Source organism: Agelaius phoeniceus, chromosome 15, assembly GCF_051311805.1.
Source record: "Agelaius phoeniceus isolate bAgePho1 chromosome 15, bAgePho1.hap1, whole genome shotgun sequence".
Taxonomy (NCBI): domain Eukaryota; kingdom Metazoa; phylum Chordata; class Aves; order Passeriformes; family Icteridae; genus Agelaius; species Agelaius phoeniceus.
In genome coordinates this window covers 1,033,329-1,054,578 of record NC_135279.1, presented here as the reverse complement: position 1 = coordinate 1,054,578, position 21,250 = coordinate 1,033,329, and the positions used below count along the sequence as shown (strand labels likewise).

Here is a 21,250-nt window from a genome sequence, read left to right as displayed (position 1 = left end):
GTTTAAGAAGTGTGGGTGTTGTTGGCTGTCCTCATCCCCCTGTCTTGCCCAGCTTTGTGTTTGCCATGGGAATATCACACTGTGCCCACCAGAGCAGCCGAGCCAGGCAGGGGCTGGGTGCCTCTCTTGGCCAGGAGGAGCAGCTGGGACCTGCAGGATTAGCACAATCCACCTTTCCCCTCTATTCCCCTCTATTTCCCCTCTATTTCCTTGTGGATCCCACAGGTGGGAGGGTGCAAGGACCTGGCACATGCTCCTTCCCAGCTATGGCTCCACCACTCCCGTGCCAGCTCCCTAAGCCTGGCAGCCCTGGGATTACAGAGATGCTATCAGTGCTAGGGAAAAGGTTTGTGCAGCAAGTGCAGAAGTTCAGGAGTGCAGTAATTAGCTGAGCAAGTGTAAAGCCCAGCAATTAGTGGCTAATTGCTGCTGCAGAAATATGCAAGGCAGCCTTTTATTCCTTCCTCCATGTGGGATGGCTGATCAGGTTTGCTGGGAGCAGGGAGCACTTCTGTCTTGTCCCTGTCGATGGCAGGATAGGACAAGGGGGAAATGCTTTAAGATGAAGGATGGTAGATTTAGAATTGATATTAAAGAGAAATTCCTCCTTGTGAGGGTGGTGAGGCCCTGGCTCAGGTTTTCCAGAGGAGCTGTGGATGCTCTGGGTGGTGCTCTGGTGATGTTCTCAGCTGGCAGGAGTGGCTCTTGAGCTGCCCTTGAGCTCAAGCTTGGGAGATGTGCATTGTGCCAGCTGTGGAGAAATCAGCTTCACAGGGGTCTGGGAGCCACCAAGGGGCCCCACTGCCATTTTTAGAGCCCCATTTGACCAGACATGGAGGCAGTGGGAGGAATCCTCTGGGAATGGGCGCGATGCTCTGCCCCTGGTGCAGCCCCTTGCTGTGGTACTTCACACCCTCACACCAGTCACTGCCACTGCCCCATCCTTACTGGGACAGCCTCGAGGTGCCTGGAATGACTTATGAACAGCTCGTAGAAGAGACATATTTACTTAATAAATAAATACAAATAACATATGGCAGGTACTAGCATGAAATACACACTATTGATGTTGTGAGGGATGCCAAGGTCTGGGGCTGGAGCTTTGCCTAGCTCAGCTTAGCATGCCCAGCTGGCACTTACCAGGCTGGCCCTGGATAACAGCACTGATGGTGCAACCTGGAACTGCTCGAGGGCATGTCAGAAGCTACACACCTGGATGGACAAATATATTAACACATAGCAGCCAGGGAGGCTTTGCCTTAGGATGCCTGGGGACACAAAGTGTGCACTTCTCTGGGAACCTCGGGCACATCTCTGGGTGCCTGCCCAGGGCAGGTCCTGGGAGCTGCAGCGGGGTCATGGCACACATGGGCACACATGGGCACACGGCTGAGGGTCATGGCACACACAGCTGAGGGTCATGGCACACATGGCACACACAGCTGAGGGTCATGGCACACATGGCACATAGCTGAGGGTCATGGCACACATGGCACACACAGCTGAGGGTCATGGCACACATGGCTGAGGGTCATGGCACACATGGCTGAGGGTCATAGCACACATGGCACACACAGCTGAGGGCAGGGGGAGATGGAGCCCCATGGACCCCAGGATGGTGCCAGGGCTCGTCCCCTCATCTCTGCAAAGCTTGGTGCAGAGCACAGGGGCTCTGCTTTGGCAGATTGGCAAAGCCTTGACCTAAAGCTGGGAGCTCTGCTGAGCTCAAGGAGGCAGCAGCAGCAGCTGGGTTTGGGGTTTGGGGCTGTCTCTGAGCTTTGGGCCAGCTGTCAGTCAGCAGAGACGGGCAGGGGCAGGAAGAGGATCGCCTTCTGGCCGTAGTGAGTCCGCGGGCCCAGCTTGCTGTTCCCGTTCTTCTTCAGCCCCACAAACCAATTCTTGTCCGCGTGCATTTTGGAGACGTAGGTGTTGTAATGGTTCTCCTCGAGCCTTTCCAGGAACAGACACTCCTCACCCAGTAACTGCTGCAAGAGAGCCCGGGGGAGGGACAGTGAGCCAGGGATGCTCCTGACGTGACAATCCCGGCCCAGCTCTCCCCTCTGAGATGCCATCCTGACCCACCTCTGAGATTTCCACACCCCACTAAAGCTCTTATTTAAACTGTGGGGTAGGTGGCCTCGATTTACTCCCCTGGACCACTCCTGTAGCAAGGTGTCTGTGACCTGGGAATTTTAATTGGCTCTTTAAATCAGCCCCATGCTCCATAAGCTGCTCCTGGCCCTGGCTCCTGCTCTGGCCCTGTGGTAGCAGCTGCAGGCTCAGAGCACAGAACCAGAACAGTTTGGGTTGGAAGAGACCTTAAAGACCCCTGAGCTCCAGCCCTTAGCCATGGGCAGGGACACCTGCACTGGCTGGCAGCTGCTGAGGGGCTGCAGAGCAGCTGCTGCTCCAGGTATGAAACACAATATTTATCAAGTGTCAGATAGGAAATACAATATTTGTCCAGAAGCAGGGCAGTAAACAGCATTATTTGCTAATTTATTTATGTCCCCCCAAAATAAAGCCAGATGCAGAGTGGCCGTGCAGCTGCCAGAGTCACAAACAGAGCCCAGCTTTGCCTGTGCTTTGCATCAGCCAGCTGTGGGATGTCTGCAGCCCTGCCCCAGGGATCCCCACACCTACCGAGCCGTAGAGCAGCCCCTTGGTGTCCATGGCCAGGTACTGCCCCGACTGGGTGCTCCTGATGTGCACCACGCCCACGCTCTCTGCACTCAGCTGCAGCTGGACTGGAGGAACAGCAAAACAACAGTGAGAGGAAAATAGGAAAAGTGGACAAAAAAGAGCTGCCAGGAAGTTTAGTGGGGTATTTTGTTGAAGTCTGGCTTATAAAGAGTTTATAGGAAACAGTACAGTGTGTAATAAAAGTGTCTCCTTGTACCCTCTTCTTCAAAGATATCCCACAGCCATCCTTTAGGAACCAAAGACCAATTTTCCCCTTATTTTACATCAAAAGAAGGGCAGCCTTTTGGTTACGATGCTGGAATGGGACACAGGAGATTGGGGTTTTAATTCTGGCTCTAATTTACAAATTTCTCATGTGGTTTGACAAGACACTTAAGGAGTGACACATGAAGGAGTATTTTGAGAGCTAAGCCAGGGATGGGCAGACTGCAGATGCCTGCACTGCAACCCCCTGATCCAAAGCATCCCACCCAGCTGTCTGCTCCAGCTGGATTTATCCAGAGTGTTGGAGAGTGGGGAAATAGAGAAGGCTGTGGCTGCAGTCACAGTGACTTGCAAATTCCAGCTCTTCCCAGTGATCCTTCCCATCTCGTAGGCAGCTTCTTTCCCTAAGATTTATAACAGCAATATTTAGGTTGGTTGGAATGAAGTATGAACGGATGTCTCGGCTCCAGCTCCTTCCTTCCTGTTTATATTTAATTTATTTATCCTTATTTAGATGAGGTAAAAGGCAGTGTTACCTCTTGGCCTGGTGGAACACCCATCGCAGTGAAATCTTTGCTGTAATGGTTCACATTCTTCATTTTTGGCATTTCCTGCTCAGTAAATGATATTAATTAGGAAGCAGTGTGGGTGCAGGTTTGCAGGAATACTTGGCCCCTGTCATGCCTGGTTTAGGCTGGGAATGTGCCCTGGGAAAACCCCAGCCCACCTGCATTCCCTGAGGTGCTGCAGAGCTGGGACCTGGCCAAGGAGCAGTCCAGGCAGAAAGGAGGGAAATGGGATGAAAACGATGACACTGCTCTAAAAACTGTTCCTGAGAGAGGGGAGTGAGGAACCCTCCTGCTGCCAATGGGATGTTGAGGTTTTTGGCCACAGAGGGAGTGAGAACAGTGAGTCCAGAGGAAGGAGCTTGTGCACTAAATTCTTTCAGGTTCTCTTCCAGGTCTGTACAGAGATTTCCTTCCATGAAGTAATGGCATGAAAGCAGGAAAAGGAGACTTTTTGTAGAGATGAGCATGAGCTTCATCCTGGAGAATCTGCAGAGTCCAGGTAAGATTTCTTTCCATTCCTTGGTGCAAGCTTGGAATGCCCACGTAAAGGACATGGGAAGTGGATCCTGATGTGGGGCTGCACAACAAAGGCCTAGAGAGAGCGACTCCTTCTGCTCTTCTTAGAGATCCTCCCTGATTCTGAGGCCATTTGAGAGAAAAATAAGAATTCTTGGCATTCGTCTGGAACAAAATGCACGTGGGCAGTTTGCAGGGCACTGGTGCGGCTGGAACGCTGCTGTGCCCTCTGGCCTCCCAATAAACCCTGGGTGTTCCTGTGCCTTGTCCCTCCCTGGGGCTGGCAGGTGCCTGTCCCAGCTGGGTGACAATGTCCCACAGTGCCAGCCATGTCTGGGCTGCTCCTCCTGCACACCAGGGAATGATGCTGAGCAGCTCCATCGTGTCCAAGGTGCAGGGGCAGGACCATGGGTGCTCAGAGCCAGGTACCTCTCCCCAAGGCTGCTCTGCTGGCCCTCAGCCCTTCCAGGAGTTTCCTCTGTAAATATTAGCGTGTTCCTGTATCCCAGTTCATGAGATCATTTACAGGAGGCTCCTTTCTGGCACAGGATTGCAAACACGTGGCCGTGGGCCAGCAGGCAAGGAGGTGTGAGCGTGCTGGGATGCAGGGCTGCCTGCCCTCCCTGCTCACGGGCACAGTGCAGCCCTGGCGGCCTCTCCAAGGGGATGCATCTGCTTTTCCAGAGGGAAAAGAGCTGTGCTGTGTGACAGCATCCGTGCTGTGAGGCAACAGCCTGGGCCAGGGCACCAGAGTGGGCTCATGGCCTTGGTGCCTCCCCACATCCCAGGAGATGCCATCTTCCCCCTGACCTCTCCTTCTGACTCCAGCAAAAGCTCTGGAAAATGCTGCTCACTGCCTGAGCTCATACCACCTCTCCTTGGTGTGTCTGTGAGCCCAGCCCCGTCTCTTGCAGATCTCTGGGATCATCCAGCCTTTCCAGGGGTTTGAGGGTTAGTTGCTGGGTTTATTCCAGGCTGGAGCTGCACGTTGTGTTTGTCCAGCCTCAGGGAGCCCCATCTTCATCCATCCCCCAGCACTGCCTCGTGCTGGGGAGACAGTGTTTGTAACTAAAACTCAGCTCTAAACTGCCTGTCAGTAACACAACAATAGCCACAGGAAAGGTTAAGTTTGGGGGAGAAGCCACACGTGTGCTTGTGGTTTAAAGAAAATAAAAGTGCTTTTCTTAGCACTTTGTAAGGCTGGCTTGGCTCCTCCCAGCCCTTCCTTCTAACGAGATAGGAGCCTGGCAGGGCCTGGTGTCGTTCCAGTAAATGTTCAGGATATGACCCCAGAGGCTGCTGCCAAGAGCAGGGGCAGAGCCCATCCCTGCTGCCCACAGAGCCCTGCAGGAGCTTTGCTGTGTGCCCAGCTCTCCTGGGCAGCAGGTTAAAAAATCCCCTGAAGAGTTTTTGGTCATGCAAGAGCACAAAAAAACCCCTTAAATTCCCAATGATTCCTCGGTGGGAGAAGTGGTGGTGTCTGCAGGAGCAGCTCCTCCCAGCAGAGGTGTCCCACCACGGGCTGGAGCCACCAGGGGCACTCACTGCAGGGATGGGGACAGATAAGGGGAGAGTGCCCGAGTAAAGGCTGTGGCACACGGCTGGCAGTGCAAGGACAGCACAGAGCTCCATGTGCTGCTGTGTGTGTGGGATGCCAGGCTGCCCTGAGCCCCCCTGCCAGGGCCAGCTCCCTGTGTGAGCCCGCCCTGCTGTGTCCCTGTGTCTGTCTGTCTGTCTGTCTGTCTGTCTGTCTGCCATGAGGGGAAGCCAGTGCCAGGCTCAACACTGGAGATAGCTATTGCTGTCCTTCAAATCTGCACTTGGACAGCACACACCTCACACCTCCCCTACTCTGGGTCCCAGCTGTGGGTGTGTTTGTCCCCAGTGAGGTGTGTTTGGCTCTAGGGATGTCTGTTTGTCCTCCTGGATGTGTGTTTGTCCCCAGTGAGGTGTGTTTGGCTCCAGGGATGTGTGTTTGGTTCCCTTGGAGGTGTGTTTGGCTCTAGGGATGTGTGTTTGTCCCCTTGGAGGTGTGTTTGTCCCCTGGGAGGTGTGTTTGGCTCCAGGAGGTGTTTTTGTCCCCTGGGAGGTGTGTTTAGCCCCTGGAGGTGTGTTTGGCCCCTGGGATGTGTGTTTGGCCCTAGGGAGATGTGCTGTCACACCAACCTCATCCAGAGCCCGTTTTCCCCCGCTGCCCCTTCCCAGCTGATGAAATCCCAGCACAAGGAGCCCCCCCAGCCCCGTTTTGCTCACTGTGCTCGTCGCTGCGGTCCCGGGTGCCATCCACGGTGCCGTCGGGCAGGATGCGCAGGAAGTGCCCCCCGTTGCTGCAGTACAGCAGCTTGGGCTTCTTGTAGCTGCCCGCGGGCAGGTCGAACTTCTCGGTCAGGGCGCTGAAGGTGCTGATCTCCCCCTCGGCCATCCCGCAGCCTCCTTCTCCCAGGGCTGCAAAGGAGGTGACAGCAGGGGTGACACCAGTGCTGGCACACGCTGCTGCTGCTGGGCTGCAAGGGAGGTGACAGCAGGGTGACACCGAGGGCAGTGCTGGCACACGCTGCTGCTGCTGCTGCTGCTGGGCTGCAAGGGAGGTGACAGCAGGGGTGACACCAGTGCTGGCACACGCTGCTGCTGCTGCTGGGCTGCAAGGGAGGTGACAGCAGGGTGACACCAGTGCTGGCACACGCTGCTGCTGCTGCTGGGCTCCAAGGGAGGTGACAGCAGGGTGACACCGAGGGCAGTGCTGGCACACGCTGCTGCTGCTGCTGCTGCCCGGCTTTAAAGGCAGCAGGGAGGGAGCCCGGGGGTCGCGGCGGGCTGGGGCTGGTGATTCACAGCCCAAGGGATGCTCCCCAGCGTGGGAGGTGTGCGGGGCTGTCTCCTCGCTGGGTGGGGCTGGGCAGGAGGGACTCTGTCCTTTTTAATTTTATCACGGTGAGCTCTGGTTTTGTTCTCCTTTCTATTGACGTGCGTGCTAAAATTACACGGTCAGAAAAGCAGTTTGGAAAACAGCCGGTGTCTGATTGGAACCCACAGGAGGCGGGAAGGGAGCCCAGGTAAAGCTCTCTCTGCACTATTATAACTCTCAAACACAATTATGACCAGGAATTGCAACACCCACTGCGTGTCAGGTAGTAAATATTGCTCATCTCTTGGCACTCTGCAGCTCACCTGCCCAGGACACACATGGAAAAGGTCAGGTTAGATGTGGTGGGAGATGGACAAGGGCCAGGAGCTTTCACAGCCTGAGCTGAGCAGATTTACCCAGACACTGATCAACAGCATTTGGAAATGGGAATTTTGAGTGCAGGATATGCCATGAGTCAAGCAGCAGCATCTCAGTGCCTGAAGGGGCTCTGAGAGAGCTGGAGAGGGGCTTTGGTCAAGGATCTGCAGGGACAGGATCAGGGGGAGTTCCACTGCCAGGGGGCAGAGCTAGATTCTGGCATTTTGGGAAGAAATCCTTTCCTGTGAGGGTGGGGAAGCCCTTGGCCCTGGCTGCCCCTGGATCCCTGGGAGTGCCCAAGGCCAGGCTGGACTCTGGGGCTTGGAGCAAGCTGGTCTCAGGAAAGATCATCCTGAAACCTCATTTTGCTGGAGACTGTGGTCACAATCCATGTTTAAGCAGATGCTGTGCCAAAACCTGAAGGCATCAGCAGACCAATCAAAGAAGGATGCTGTGGAGGCTGGGGGCTGGGAAGTGAGAAGTGCCATCACAGACATCAAGAGATGCCACAGGTGGGGCCAGAGTCCCACAGATATTCCAGGTACAGTCATGTTTTCAGCCTAGAAACTTCATCTGAAATCTCCCACAGATTCATTCTGTCTTTCATACACAGAGTTCTGTAGTGCTTGGAGAGAAGTGGATTTATGAACAGAAAAAGACATGGCACAGAATAAATCTAGATGCAGGAAGTTGCTTTAAATGTCATGTATTCCCACAGCTATATTATGGAAAATATTTTATAGTCACTGTTTATATGTGTTTATAGATTGTAAAAATGTCTCTTTAGGACTGAGTTGTGCTCCTGGTACGTTGGGATGGAGCCACTACCACGCTGTGTGGGTTTGCTGTGGTGCTTGGAGTGCCCTGGGAGAGACTGAGGGTGGCAGCTCTGCAGCACTCACACTCACACACGTGTACATGCACAGAGACTCTCTAAACACTCGCCTTTAAACTCTTTAGTATTTAAAAAGCTCTGCAAAAGCAGCTGCAAGAAGGGGAAATTACTCCTGGAAATGGATCCCAGATGCCTGCAGAAGGTAAAAACCTCTGGAAGTTGGATTGCTAGAGATGGACCCCTGGAGATGGAGAGTGTGGCTGTTGGTGAGAGCACCCCCAGTGCCAACTCTGCTTTGTGCACAGACTCCAGGCTCTCAGACCCCCCATCTGACACAGACTGGGATTTTGGGAAGTGCTTTCTGGAGTGACAGCACAGGCCAGCCCCCACCTATTGCCATGAGGTTGGAGATGCAGCCTCAGAAGCTCTGTGGCTCCTGGTGGTTTCCAGAGCAGGTGATGCCAAAGACAGACTCAAAATCTTTGTTTGACACCATTATCAGGTGAAATTATTTCTTAGAGTGTCTGGTCCCTACATTTATTTTTCTCTCAAGGCACCATAGTGCAGTAGCTCAGCTTCCTTGCCAGCTGCCAGCCCTTCCCTGAAGGAAAGGCCCCAGGTCACCCAGGGCGGCACACGGGGCTCTGCTCCTCCACTGGGCTCTAATCAGCATCAGCAACATTGGGTCATTTCCTGGAACCAAAGCTTTTCTTGAACCTTTATCTGAGGGTAAAAGGCACCCAGAAGTCTCCTGGTTTGATGATGAGTGGTACTGAGAAGCAAACATCCCAGATCCAAGGGCTCTGAGCAGGATCTCAGCAAACTGCAGCCAGGAGTGAGGAGCAGCCTGGATTCTACCACAGTCACCTCAGGGTCTGAGGGCATCTCCAGACAGCTTGACCAGAGCAGCTCAACTGGGAACAGCTTCTTCATCATCACTGATTTCTCTGAGGTTATTTTTGCTATTTTTAGCAAGACTCCAGTACTTGCCAGCTGCCCTGAGTGCCCCAGCAAAGCTCAGTGAACACTTTTCCACTCCCCTTGTCTCCCTGTGCTAAATACTATTGCTGTTCTCAGACTTTATGGCCATGGAGTTGTTCCTCTATAAACACCACCACTCATGGCCCTAGCATTATGCTTTTGGCAGGAACATGTTAGGTTTTTATGGGAATTAAAAAGCTCGAGTGAGAGAGAGAACCTGAACCAAGGACAACATAAAGGGCCTTATTTCTTTGGGTAGGAGCCCAACAATGCTATGAAATAGCTCAAAGCAGAACAGAAAGCTCTCTCAAATATGCAAAACCGAGAGACACCACACTCCAGAGGTTACTTGGTGCCCTATGGAGAGAGGAAAATATTCCAAGAGGAGGTGGCTGTGAGGGGCATGGCTGCTGCTGAGCTCTGACCCCCCTGGTGACACCAGGACTGGATCTGGAGCCTGTTTGTCCACGAGCAGCTGTGTTTGTGGCTCCTCTCTCCTGCAGCTCTGTGCACAGAGAAAGCCCCCACGAGGAGGAGTCCCTGGGAGCTGCAGCCAGGGCACCTGCTCCAGGACAGCCCCAGGACAGCCCCAGCTCCATCTGCAGCATGGGGGGCTGAGGGCACCCAGCTCTTCCTCCTGGATGGAGATGCCCGCACCCCAAAGGACCAGAAAAAATTTCTGAAGGTAAAAAAAGCCTTAAGAAGCGAGTTAAACCCAAATGTTCATTTGATCCAGGCCGTGCTGAGCCGTGGTGGCTGCTCTGAGCTGCTCCCTGCAGCTCTGAGGGAGAGGAGCCCAGGGCAGGGCTGGAATAGCTGTGAAATTCTGAGAAGTTTGGGGTCGGTTCCAAACTTTATCACTGGCCAAACCAGTGGCTTTGATGTGAAATCCCAAACTCTGTGAGCATCTGACTGTGAGCATGGAGGGCTGGTTGTGCTGCCAATATCAGGCTGTGAGCTCTGAAATAACAGCACATGCTGGGAGCCATGAGGGAACCTCTTCTCCCTGCCTTAGAGCTGTGCAGACTTCACCACACAGCACTTGTTTGCATGGCAGAGGTGGTGTTGATGGAAATGAGGGGGATTCCTAATGGTCCAAAAGTTTTCTGCATGTCAGAATTGCCAGGAATTTTTGTGCCTTTTTTTTTTTTGTTTTTAATGGCTCCTGTGGCACAAATTTAGTTGCCAGCAAAGACTCAACCCAGAGGTAGCCAGCTGAGGTGAGCCTTTTTTCCTTGGGTATGAAATACCTGGCTACTACATGGAGGAAAGCAGAAGTATCTCACCTACTGGGTTAAAACCAGATTGGATTGATTCAAATGCATCAACATTTTCCTTGGCTTTGGACACAATCTTTTATGTAGGGTTGGAAAGAAATGTTCTGCATGGCCTCTGAGTGGAAATGGTGATGAAAAGTGCAGCTAATCACAACTGTCATTTAGATGATCAGCTAGAGATCACCCAGAGAGCTCCAGAGAGATGAGAAGCTGCTAAAGCCAGGAGTCTCCTGAGGCTTTGTCCAGCTCTGGGTAATGAGATCAGTGTCTCGTGAACCTGGCTCTGGTGAGTTCAGTGGAAGCACTCCAGTTGGTTTCACTTTGGAAAGTGTTATTTTCTCCATTAAAGCAGAAATGCTGTTTGTTCCAGGACGTGTGACTCAGCTGGGATCAGACAGCATCACCTCCTGGTGGGCTCCCTTCCCATTCCCACTGTGACTGCAGCCACCTGAGCACAACAGTCCCTGCCCAGGCAGCTCAGACACTCCGTGTGGAATGGAAAGCATTTAGAACAGGTGGAATATTTGTAAGGAATTCAAGTTCTGCGTGTCCTTTCCCAGGGGTTCCTGTGGTTTTTGGGGCAGTCTGAGATCTACCTGGGCATGTGGAACAAACATCTCTCAGATCAACAGGGATTTTCTTCATTCCAAGTTTTAGAGAACCATTTCATGGGATGGATTTCCTCGTCCAGGAGAGGATTAGGCACCAGGCAGAGGTGTCCTCATGCTCTGGCTGCTGCAGGAGCAGCTTGGTGGGTCTGGGGTTATCAGCATGGGCTGCCTCCCCTCCCAAGGGCTGGCAGTGCAAGGCACAGCTCAAATTCCTTGGCCTGTACATCCTCTCAGAAGGATTTAATAAATGATTAGGCAAAGCAGATGATAAATATGTAATAGATCACTCTGTGAGTATCAGTGGAATGCATTGCCTCGTTTCTAGGCTTGTTTATGGCCAGGTGATTTTATCTCTAGTGATGTGATTAACTGCTTAATGAAGTATTTATCAGCCAGGTTTTAGCCTTTGCAAGTGGAATATGTTGTGTGAAGTGCAACCAAAAGCATAAAAATCAATTTAACTAATGCCTGCTGTCATCATCTGCTGCTCTCCACCAGAAAACAGCCATCCCACCCAGTCACACTGGATTTGTGGCAGGAAGAACAGAGGGGCTGTAAAGCTGAAACTTCAGCAGTTTCCTGAGTGGTGTCACTAATGGCTGATGACCAACAGAACAGCATCCCGGGAGGGACAGGGTTACCCCAGCCCTGTGCCTTCAGGAGTGCCCAAGGGGAAGCCCCATCCCTGCTCCAAGCCAGGTGTGGCTTTTCCAGAGCTCTGAGCCCGGGGCAGCCCAGCTGCTGGGACAGCCAGTGCAGCCTCCCACCGCTGGTGCTGTCTGTGGGGAGGCAGGAAAACCAAGGCATCCTCCCCTTTCTAATTACCTCCCACCCACGGCCCTTGGCCATCCGGTGATTAACTTAATTGCAGCTCCAGCCCCAGGAGCAAATGCAGCCCCAGAGCAGGAGCTTTGCCAGAAGGGCCTTGTCCCTGTGTCCTGTCTGGGCTGGGAGCAAGAGCAGGGACAGGGGCAGGAGCAGCCCTGGCTGCACACACAGACCCCATGGATCCCACTGGACCTGTCCTGGGTTAGGGCCCTCCCTCCCAGAGCAAGCCGGGTGTGTGGGACCTGCTGGGTGGGGAGAACACCTGGACAGGGAATCACCAAGGCTCAGTCCCTGCAGCCGAGGATGGGCTGCTCCCAGGGGACAATGCAAGCACCCTGGGCTTCCCCTTCCCTCCAGGATGCAGCAGGTCCTGTCTGCCCTTTCCAGGTGCCCTTTCCCTCTCCCAGGCTTGTGCCAAGGCCAGTGCCAGGCACGGTCCCTGCTCCTGTGCTCTGCTGCCTCCCAGCACGTGGGGCTGGCTGGGAGCAGCCACTGACAGGTGCCACGAGTGACACCAATCTCATCCCTGTCACCGGAGGAGGAGGAGGGTGGCTCTGTGCTGCTGAGGACTCAGGGACAATGTGCCAGGCACAGGACCCTTGTTTTGGGTTTGCCCCCTCAGGTATGGGCAGGGCTGTGGGCACCTCTCCTCCCTGGACCTGCCTGTGCCTGGCTTCCCGGGAAAGGCGTCGGGAGGGAGCGGGAACCGTGTGAGGTGCAGCTGATCGGGGCTGGCCGGAGTGTTCTGGGATGATGTGGGAATGCCCTGGGGGCAGGGGGACTCTGTGTGCCCTTGGCTCCTGCTCAACAGCCCCAGGCTGGGGAGGGGTCCCACCGGGTTCCTGCAGTGACACTGCAGTGACCTCTCCACTGTCCCTGTGCAGTGACCTCCCCACTGTCCCTGTGCAGTGACCTCCCCACTGTCCCCATGCAGTGACCTCTCTGCTGTCCCCATGCAGTGACACTACAGTGACCTCCCCACTGTCCCCGTGCAGTGACCTCTCCACTGTCCCTGTGCAGTGACACTGCAGTGACCTCTCCACTGTCCCTGTGCAGTGACCTCTCCACTGTCCCCGTGCAGTGACACTGCAGTGACCTCTCTGCTGTCCCTGTGCAGTGACCTCCCCACTGTCCCTGTGCAGTGACACTGCAGTGACCTCCCCACTGTCCCCATGCAGTGACACTGCAGTGACCTCTCCACTGTCCCTGTGCAGTGACCTCTCCACTGTCCCCATGCTGTGACACTGCAGTGACCTCTCCACTGTCCCCATGCTGTGACACTGCAGTGACCTCCCCACTGTCCCCATGCAGTGACACTGCAGTGACCTCTCCACTGTCCCCATGCAGTGACCTCCCCACTGTCCCCATGCAGTGACACTGCAGTGACCTCTCCACTGTCCCCATGCAGTGACCTCCCCACTGTCCCCATGCAGTGACACTGCAGTGACCTCTCTGCTGTCCCTGTGCAGTGACCTCTCCCCTGTCCCTGTGCCACCTGCCACCCCCGCTGTCCGTGCAGGGCATGGGCACAGAGCCAGACCACAGAGCCCACTGTGGCTGTCTGGGCTGGCGCTGCAGGTGTGGCTGCCCCGCACACCCACGGACAGACGGACGGACGGACGGCGCCGAATTACAAACTCCAGCCCAGGAGTTCCCTGTGTGCTGTGGATCCCAGCAGTGGCCTGGCTCTCCTGTTGCACCATGTCCCCTGTGAGCCCTGCAGTGCCACCCCTGTGCTGAGCCCTGTTCAGGTACGTGTCTGTCCGTCTGTCCTGGCCGCCCTCTGCTACCCTCAGGGCCCAGCTCCTCCCAGGCTGCTGCTGCTGCTGCTCAGGGCTGGCACTGGGGGGAAAAGCAGGAATGCTCACACGGTGTCAGGCTGCTCTTCCTGCAGCTGGCCCTCTAAAGGGTGGCCAAGCCCAGCCGAGGGTTGGCCCCAGCTTCAAAACTGGGATTTGAGTTTGGGCTCAGCCTTTGTGCCCTGTCCTTCCCCAGGGAAGCAGAGGATGCTGGAATCGAGGGTTTCATCTGCAGGCCAAGTGAAAGCCCACATCCATCCTGGTGGTTAACCATCAGCAGATATATCATCGCTCAGAAATCCAACCTCCTCCAGCACAGCCTCGCTCGGGGCTGTTCCAAGGAAAATCACTTGGGTTTCTGGGCTCACCATAGGCTCAGCAGTGATTTACCATGGAAATGTGCAGGCAGTTAATGGTGTTCATCCTGCAATGTTTGTGTAAGGGCTATACAGCTGCTCTTTTTAACATCTAAGTAAGCCTGGCTGGAAGAATCCTGTTCTTAATTCTGTTGCCCAATGTCTCATTTTAAATTCAGTCTCTAGTACCCCTGAGTTTTTTCCTCCAAGCTGCCTGAGTAAGGAGCTTAAGCTGTTGCTCAATAACAGTGCGATAAAAGCTTGAGTTAATAATGGCTATTACCAGGAAAATCCTCCAATAAATAATAATTTTCTTATCTGCATGACTTTGGGACTGGAGAAAACTCCTCCCAGTGAAAAGCTGCAGCATGTAGGAGTGGGCAAGGAGTGTTTCAGATGAAAGATCAGAGCAGGGCAAGCTCAGGGCTGAATCTTGTTAAATGGAGATGAGTGGGTCAGCAAAAAAACTGGAATTAGTGTTGCTAAGTAGTCACTGGAGTAAAATAAGGAGAGCAGCTGTGCATCTCCACCTCTTGTGGTCTGTGGAGGCACACAGGTCACTGCTTTGTCTGAGTTCTTCGGGCACAAATGGGGGAATTCTCACTTGTGGCAGTGGTGGCTCTGAGGGCCATGGACACCGAGCTCTCTGTGTGTCACCCTCATCTCTGGCCTGGGAAGGAGCCTGAGTCACTGACTGGGACCTGCCAGAGCCCGTGGAAGGTACAGCCCTAATCCCGCTGTCCCAGACAGGGCACACCTGTGTCCCTGCAGAGCTGGGCACCTGTCTGGCCCTTGCTGTGACAAGTGTGACCACAGGCTGTGTGCCAGCAGCAGGAGCAGGCAGGGCGGCCACGCTGCTCCAAGGAAAACAGAGCCTGCCTTGGCTTTCCATTACACAGCCCTCCGAGGGAAGGGATGTGTTTGGGTGCTCTCCCGCCCCTTCTCATCTCTGTAAACAACAAAGCACCACAAAGGGCGCAGAGCAGGGCGGAAGGCTGCAATTTTAACAACCTGCAGAAGCTCAGGCCCTGAGGTTTCACCCACGCTGGCTATTTGCAGCTCCTGAGGGGGAGTTCAGAGACACCGTGGCCTTTGTTGTGCCCGTGTTTCCACAGCTGCTCTGGGGCCACGGGGATGCAGCCAAGGATCATGGAGTCACAGGATGGTCTGGGTTGGAAGAGGCCTTAAAACTCCTCCTGTCTCATCCCTGCCATGGCAGGGATACCTTCCACTGTCCCAGGCTGCCCCCAGCCCCAGTGTCCAACCCAGCCCTGGACACTTCCAGGGATGGGGCAGCCCCAGCTGCTCTGCTGTGATGCTTGTGATAATCAAGACAGAAAGATGCCCTGGGTTGTCTAAGTGGAAAAAAACCCCACACTAAACCAAAAGTTTTGTGACCAGCAGGCAGAGTGTGGGGATCAGCAGTTGCTGTGCCCCCTGCCCAGCTGGCAGTGCCACAACCAGGACCCCAGTGGGGTTTTACCTTTTCCTCACTCTTGAGCTGCACATTCAGCCCTGCACTGGGATCCCTGGGCCATCAGTGAGCATCCCCTGTGGTTTGGGGAGGATCACATCCCCAGCAGGGTAGGTGTGAGCTCCACAATCCCCATTTGCAGTCTGGCAGCCACTAACTCTTCCCATCAAGTGGGAGCTTCTGTGAACACCCTGCAGCAATGGGAATCCTGAGGAAGGGGAAGGGAGGCTGTTTTAATTGGTGTTAAATACTTGTGCTTTCTGTCCAAGATTTGAACTTCGGTAGAGAGTCAAGTATAAAGGAAAGATCTGAGCTCAAGGCTGACACCCAGGCCTAAATTAAGAGCCAGGAGCAAGGACAGACTTTGTGAGCAGCAGAGGGCCGTGAGTCATGGATGAACTGTGTGTCCAGACTGCTGTGGGCAGTGGGCAAATCCTTGGGAGGATGGCTCAGGGCAGACAACACCACTCCCAAAAGGAGTCTGAAGGGGACAGAAGGGTTTTAGATGCCATGCTGTGAGTCAGTGGTACCTGGGCACAGCAGCCAGCCTGGCTCCCACAGCCTGGGAAAGCTTTCCTGCCCTGTCCTCAGGGACTGCTGCCAGCTTTGATGCTGTGGGCTTGGGAATCTGCCTGTGGGATCCCAGCTTGGTCCTTTCCCCAGCAGCCCTCTCAGTCTGGTGCTTTCCCTGGGCAAGGGACAGAGTCTGGGGACAGGGAAAGCACAAACAGAAGGGGAAAGGGTCCTTCTGAGCTCACTCTAAGGGGATTCTTCTGAGCTCACTCTAAGGGGGTTCTTCTGAGCTCACTCCTGAGTTCAGACCCAGCAGAATGGGGTTTGTTACCTAATTAAAACACAGGTCAGGCTTTAAGCTGGACCATGGGTGCATGTTAATGATGCTGTGCTGGGGTTAGTAGAGCTTTATTTAGCACTGGATGTGTGTTAGCTGTTCTTGAAGGGAATTCCTAAATATTGACCTTGGCACTGTGAGGGTCTGTCTCAGCCTTTCTCTGCCACCTTCGCCAGAAGGAAATGAAGCACTTTTGTTATTCAAGGTTTTAGAGGGAAAAGCAGGAGCTGTGGCAGACAGTTTTGTCCCTGCAGGTGCCAGGTGCAGACTGTCTCTGCCTCCTCAGGGCTGGAGGCCAGAGCTGCCTGCAATCCAGGCACAAGTGCCCATCCCTTGGTGGGCAGTGCCACCTGCCCTGTTAAACAGTGGCAGATTTTGGGAATATAAACCCTGCAAGTCACCGATTGCTGCTGCAGCTGCTCTGCATGGCCCTGGCCTCTGCTTTGGTTCTCTAACAGCTTTAAAGCAACAGATTCTGGTGTTGGAAACAAGGGAAGAAACAGGAACTGAACACTGAGTCAGGCACCTTTCAAACACGGGGGAGAGGGAGGATTCCTGCACCCAGCAGAGACCGTGACAGGGCCATTGTCTCTCCCTGAACCGGTATTAAACAAATCCTTCTGCAAAGAGATTTCTAATGTGAGGTTTCTCTTTGAAAGACAGACCCAGCCAGACCCAACCCCCAGGATAATCCCCAACAGATTTGCACTGACAGCCAATCTACACAGGATTCCTAAAAATGCCCCAGCCATGAGTCAGTGCCTGCTGTGCCCAGGAGGGAGAAGTGCTGGTACCCAGGGGCAGCCTGGGAGGTCAGGGCAGCCTTTACCTCCCGGGAATATACATTTATTTCCAGGGAATATTTACTAAAAGGGTTTGTAAAATACAGTGCAAGTGCTAATGTGCTTTGAGGCCAATAAAGAAGGGGCAAAAAAAAAAAAAAGGAGATGGAATAAGCAAGAAAGACTGAAAGAGAAATGGAGGCTAAAGGTGAGAAGGAGGAGTCACAAGGAATTGGAGTCACAAGGTTGGGGAGGAAAAAAAGTAAAGGCCGAGGAGTGCAAGAGAAAAAAACATTGATCAGAAATAAAAACAAAGAGAGAAAAAATAGAGGCTGCAAAAGGGTAGAGGGCCAAGAAAGTGTGGGAGGGGGGAAGAAATGCAGAGGCTGAAAAGGGCAGGAGGCCAAAATAAAGTGGGAGGCCAAAAGAAAAGTAGAGACAAAATAGTGGAGGGTGAAAAGGGGTGGGAGGCTGAAGAGGCACATGAGACATACGGGAAGGCCTGCCCAAAGAGGGGTCTAAAGTTTAATGGGTTCCTCAGGCAGGATGGGCTCCCTGGTGATAAGGCAGCACAATGTCCAATTGTTCTCCCTGCACACCGGGTCAGCCCAGCTTCCTCCTGCCCGGGCTCTGCAGGAACACACACTTGGGTTTGGGCTGGACAGAGCTGGGCTCTGCAGGAACACACACTTGGGTTTGGGCTGGACAGAGCTGGGCTCTGCAGGAACACACACTTGGGTTTGGGCCGGACAGAGCTGGGCTCTGCAGAACACACACTTGGGTTTGGGCTGGACAGAGCTGGGCTCTGCAGGAACACACACTTGGGTTTGGGCTGGACAGAGCTGGGCTCTGCAGGAACACACACTTGGGTTTGGGCTGGACAGAGCTGGGCTCTGCAGGAACACACACTTGGGTTTGGGCTGGACAGAGCTGGGCTCTGCAGGAACACACACTTGGGTTTGGGCTGGACAGAGCTGGGCTCTGCCCAGGCTCCAGCCAGACCCAGAGCTCTGCAAGCCCTCTGGATAAACTTTCCTCCAGCTCCACCCAGCCCAGGGGATCAACTCTTCCTCCTGAGCTCCCTAAATGACTTTGGCCTTCCTCCCACTGCTGAGACCTTGATCTTCCTCCCAGCTGAGGCAGCTCCTGATGCAGCTGGCTCTGGCTCCTTGCCCTTACTCCCAGCCAGCTGAGCCAAATGGAGCCCAGGACCCCGGCACGGTGGGGACAGGGACAGGAGCTGCTGCTGTCAGGGGGACAGGGACAGGAGCTGCTGCTGCCCTGTCAGGGGTTTTGCCTTTGCTCCTGAAGGAGCCAGGAGGCTGCAGGGGCTGGCAAGGGAAGGGGGCAGTGGGGACATGTGGCCCCAGAGTCTCAGCCTGACACCTGCACCCCCAGCCGGGGAGATTCCAGCCTGCAGAAATTTGTGTTTGGCTGAGAGCAGCTCAGAGCTCAGGCCATGCTGGTGATGAGGAGTTTTGGCTGTCAGGCCCATCAGGATAATCCTGGTGGTGTTATTTCAGCCATAAATCATAGAATCAGCACAGAATGGTTTGGATTGGAAGGGACCCTAAAGCCCATCCAGTTCCATCCCCTGCCATGGCAGGGACACCTTCCACCATCCCGGGTTGCTTCATCCCCTGTCCAGCCTGGCCTGGGGCACTGCCAGGGATGGGGATCCCTAATCATACCTAACTGCCCAGAGAAGCTGTGGCTTCCCCAAACCATCCTAGAGTTCTGTGATTTATTTGTTTTGCATCAAAAATGAACCATTTATAGTGCTGTGTCACTGCAACAATTTTCCTTTCTGTTTGTTGTTCTGTCTGATTGGGGTTTTTTTTAGTTTGTTTGGTTTTTTATTTTTTTTTAATTGTCCAAATATTGTGTTTTGCCATTTTAAATATTTGGGTTTTAGTATATTTCTATTCAAATTCTGATCCGGGCTTCTGCTTCTACCCGGAGCTTCAGGTGAATCTGCAGTAATTTGGAGATTGCCATTTGGAATGATGCTGCCATCACTGAGCCACTCCTCCCTCCCAGGATTTGGGGGCACCTGCAGGGTTTTGGGGGGCTTTGTCCCAGCTGGGGGAGCATCACGCCGGCCCCCCAAAGCTGTCCCTGGGGAAGGGACCTGCTGCCTCACACATCCCAGCCCGACCCTGCCCGTCGGAGCCTCCCTGTGCCCTGAGTGCCTCCCCTGGGCATCCACGGGCATCCCGGGGGATGCCGGAGCCTCCGGCGGCAATCCGTGCCCTGGGCTGTGTCTGAGCATCCCGCGGGGCTCCGTGGGGCCCTCAGGGGGGCTCAGCCCCCGGTCCCGCCGCCCCCCGCCCCGCACCTACCGGCGGCTGCGCGGCGCTCCCGGCGGCGGCTCCCGAGTGCGCGGGGAGAGCCGGGCTGGAACGGAGCGAGCGGGGACGGTGAGGATGAGGAGGAGCTGCCTCGGGGCGGGGGAGCGGCGGGAGGATGCGGGGGGAGGGAAGGGGAGGCCGAGCGCATCCACCCGCAGCGGGGCCGGGCACCTGCCGCACTGCCAGCCCCGGGCGGCGCGGGGGGCGGCGGCTGCGGGAGCGGGAGGGCGCCAGGAGCGGGCAAAGCCCCCGCAGCCGGAGCAGCACCGGCCTCCCTGTCCCTCGCGTTTCCCTTCCCTGCGGCCAGGACATTCCTGCGGCGCTGGGCGTCTCAGTGCCCTCCGGGAAGGCGATGACCCCTGATCCCAGCCAGCCCCGGGCAGCGGGGACGGGTGTCTGCCCTCCCCTTGGGGGTCCCTGCCATCCCTACGGGGGTCTCTGCCATTCCTAGGGTGGTCTCTGCCATTCCTAGGGGGGGTCCCTGCCATCCCCATGGGGGTCCCTGCCCTCCCCTTGGGGGTCCCTGCCATCCCTAGGGTGGTCTCTGCCATTCCTAGGGGGGTCTCTGCCATTCCTAGGGTGGTCTCTGCCATTCCTAGGGGGTCCCTGCCATCCCCTTGGGGGTCCCTGCCCTCCCCGGGGGCAGCTGCCGAGAAGGGCCCGGGGCAGCCACGGGGCTATGCCGGGCACGGCTGCGTTCCGCTGGCACCGGCAGAGCTTGGCCTTAAAAGCCGAAGTGTTCGGGAGCGCTGTCAGGCGGATGAAATGCAGCTCCGTGTCCCCGGGGACGGCGCTGGAGCCTGGGGGCCGAGCTGGCTCTGCCCTTGCTGGGGGCCACGGGTGGGCTCGGGGGGTACCGGGGCGGGCTCGGGGCTCGGGGGATGCCAGGGTGGGCTCGGGGGGTACCGGAGCGGGCTCGGGGCTCGGGGGGTACGGGGTGGGCTCGGGGGGTGCCAGGGGTGATCTCGGGGCTCACGGGGTGGGTGCAGGTTGGGGTGCGGCTGTGCGGGGTGCGAGGTCGCTGCCGCAGCGCTAATGAAGCTCTAATGAAGCACTAATGAAGCACTGGCGGAGCCCGAGCGATGATTTCAGCGCTTGGCCGGGCTCCACGAGCCCTTTGATGCGGTGATGTTTAGGCTGCGTTATCTAAAGCTCGCTCAGAACAGGCTTTCAGTCGCGGCTCACGTGGAGCCAGCGTGTTTGGACAGGCATTCCGGGCTGGAAATGCCCGCAGCCCAGACGTTTGGATAAAACATTCCCGAGCTGACCGTGGTTACCAGCGCCTGCTGGGGACAGCTCCGAGCGCTCCCCACAGCGCAGGTGCATTCCGAGCTTTCCGGACATAGCAATATACTTTTTTTTCCTCCCCCTTTATTTTTAATAATCCCACCCAAGATTTCACCTTGTTTTTTCAGAAAATAAAAAATAGGCATAACCAAACATTCCTGAATCTGACAGAGGAGCAGGCCTGGCTTTGCCTCAGGCTCTCCTGGACTAAAGGCATGGGGCTTTTGAGGACGTGGGGAAGATTAGGAAATGCTGGTCCATTTTCTCACTGAAGGGAAGGAACATCCCCCTTGTTTCGGAGCTGCCGGGGCTGCCCCCTCCCTGCAGCCCAGCCCTCCCCACTTGCCCGGCTGCCCCTGCCCCTGGTCGTGGCCGGCACTCAGCAGCCCCGGTGCGGTGCTTTGCAGGCGGTGTCCTGCCAAATTTGTGTCCTTTCTGCCTGTGCCGAAGGCTGAAGGTCCCGGGATGGAGCCAAGAGCCGGAGCGACGCAGACACAGAGCAAACATGGACTTGGGCAGCGGGATCTGCGCCGGGCACGAGGGAGAGGAGGCTCGGCCAAAACCCGGGCAGCGACCGTGCTGCAGTGGCCCCGGGCCCTGCCCC

General features: G+C 55.4%; 1 protein-coding gene and 1 long non-coding RNA gene across 2 annotated transcripts in view; one reads left to right on the top strand and one right to left on the bottom strand.

Moving 5' to 3' along the window:
- Positions 1–12,224, top strand: part of LOC143695259 (uncharacterized) — a 52,427-nt gene extending 40,203 nt beyond the window's left edge. The window contains exons 5-7 of the long non-coding RNA XR_013184362.1: positions 3,869–6,022; positions 6,082–6,448; positions 6,643–12,224. This is a non-coding gene — a long non-coding RNA (uncharacterized LOC143695259). The remainder of the gene's footprint in view (positions 1–3,868; positions 6,023–6,081; positions 6,449–6,642) is intronic.
- On the bottom strand, positions 992–19,507 carry FGF1 (fibroblast growth factor 1). Its single transcript, XM_077186350.1, has 4 exons — positions 19,351–19,507; positions 6,246–6,437; positions 2,644–2,747; positions 992–1,985 (listed from the first exon to the last, which is right to left on the bottom strand). The coding sequence occupies exons 1-4, from the start codon at positions 19,505–19,507 to the stop codon at positions 1,791–1,793; spliced, it is 648 nt and encodes a 215-aa protein (XP_077042465.1). The 3' UTR covers positions 992–1,790.
- Positions 19,508–21,250: the final 1,743 nt, after the last annotated feature.

Excerpts from the sequence above, each read along its gene's own strand:
- FGF1 (XM_077186350.1), bottom strand. The coding sequence starts at position 19,507 with ATGCGCTCGGCCTCCCCTTCCCTCCCCCCGCATCCTCCCGCCGCTCCC. Across the intron at positions 2,748-6,245 it reads GGACCGCAGCGACGAGCACA|TCCAGCTGCAGCTGAGTGCA; the intron begins GTGAGCAAAACG and ends CTGTTCCTCCAG. Across the intron at positions 1,986-2,643 it reads AGGGGCTGCTCTACGGCTCG|CAGTTACTGGGTGAGGAGTG; the intron begins GTAGGTGTGGGG and ends GCTCTCTTGCAG.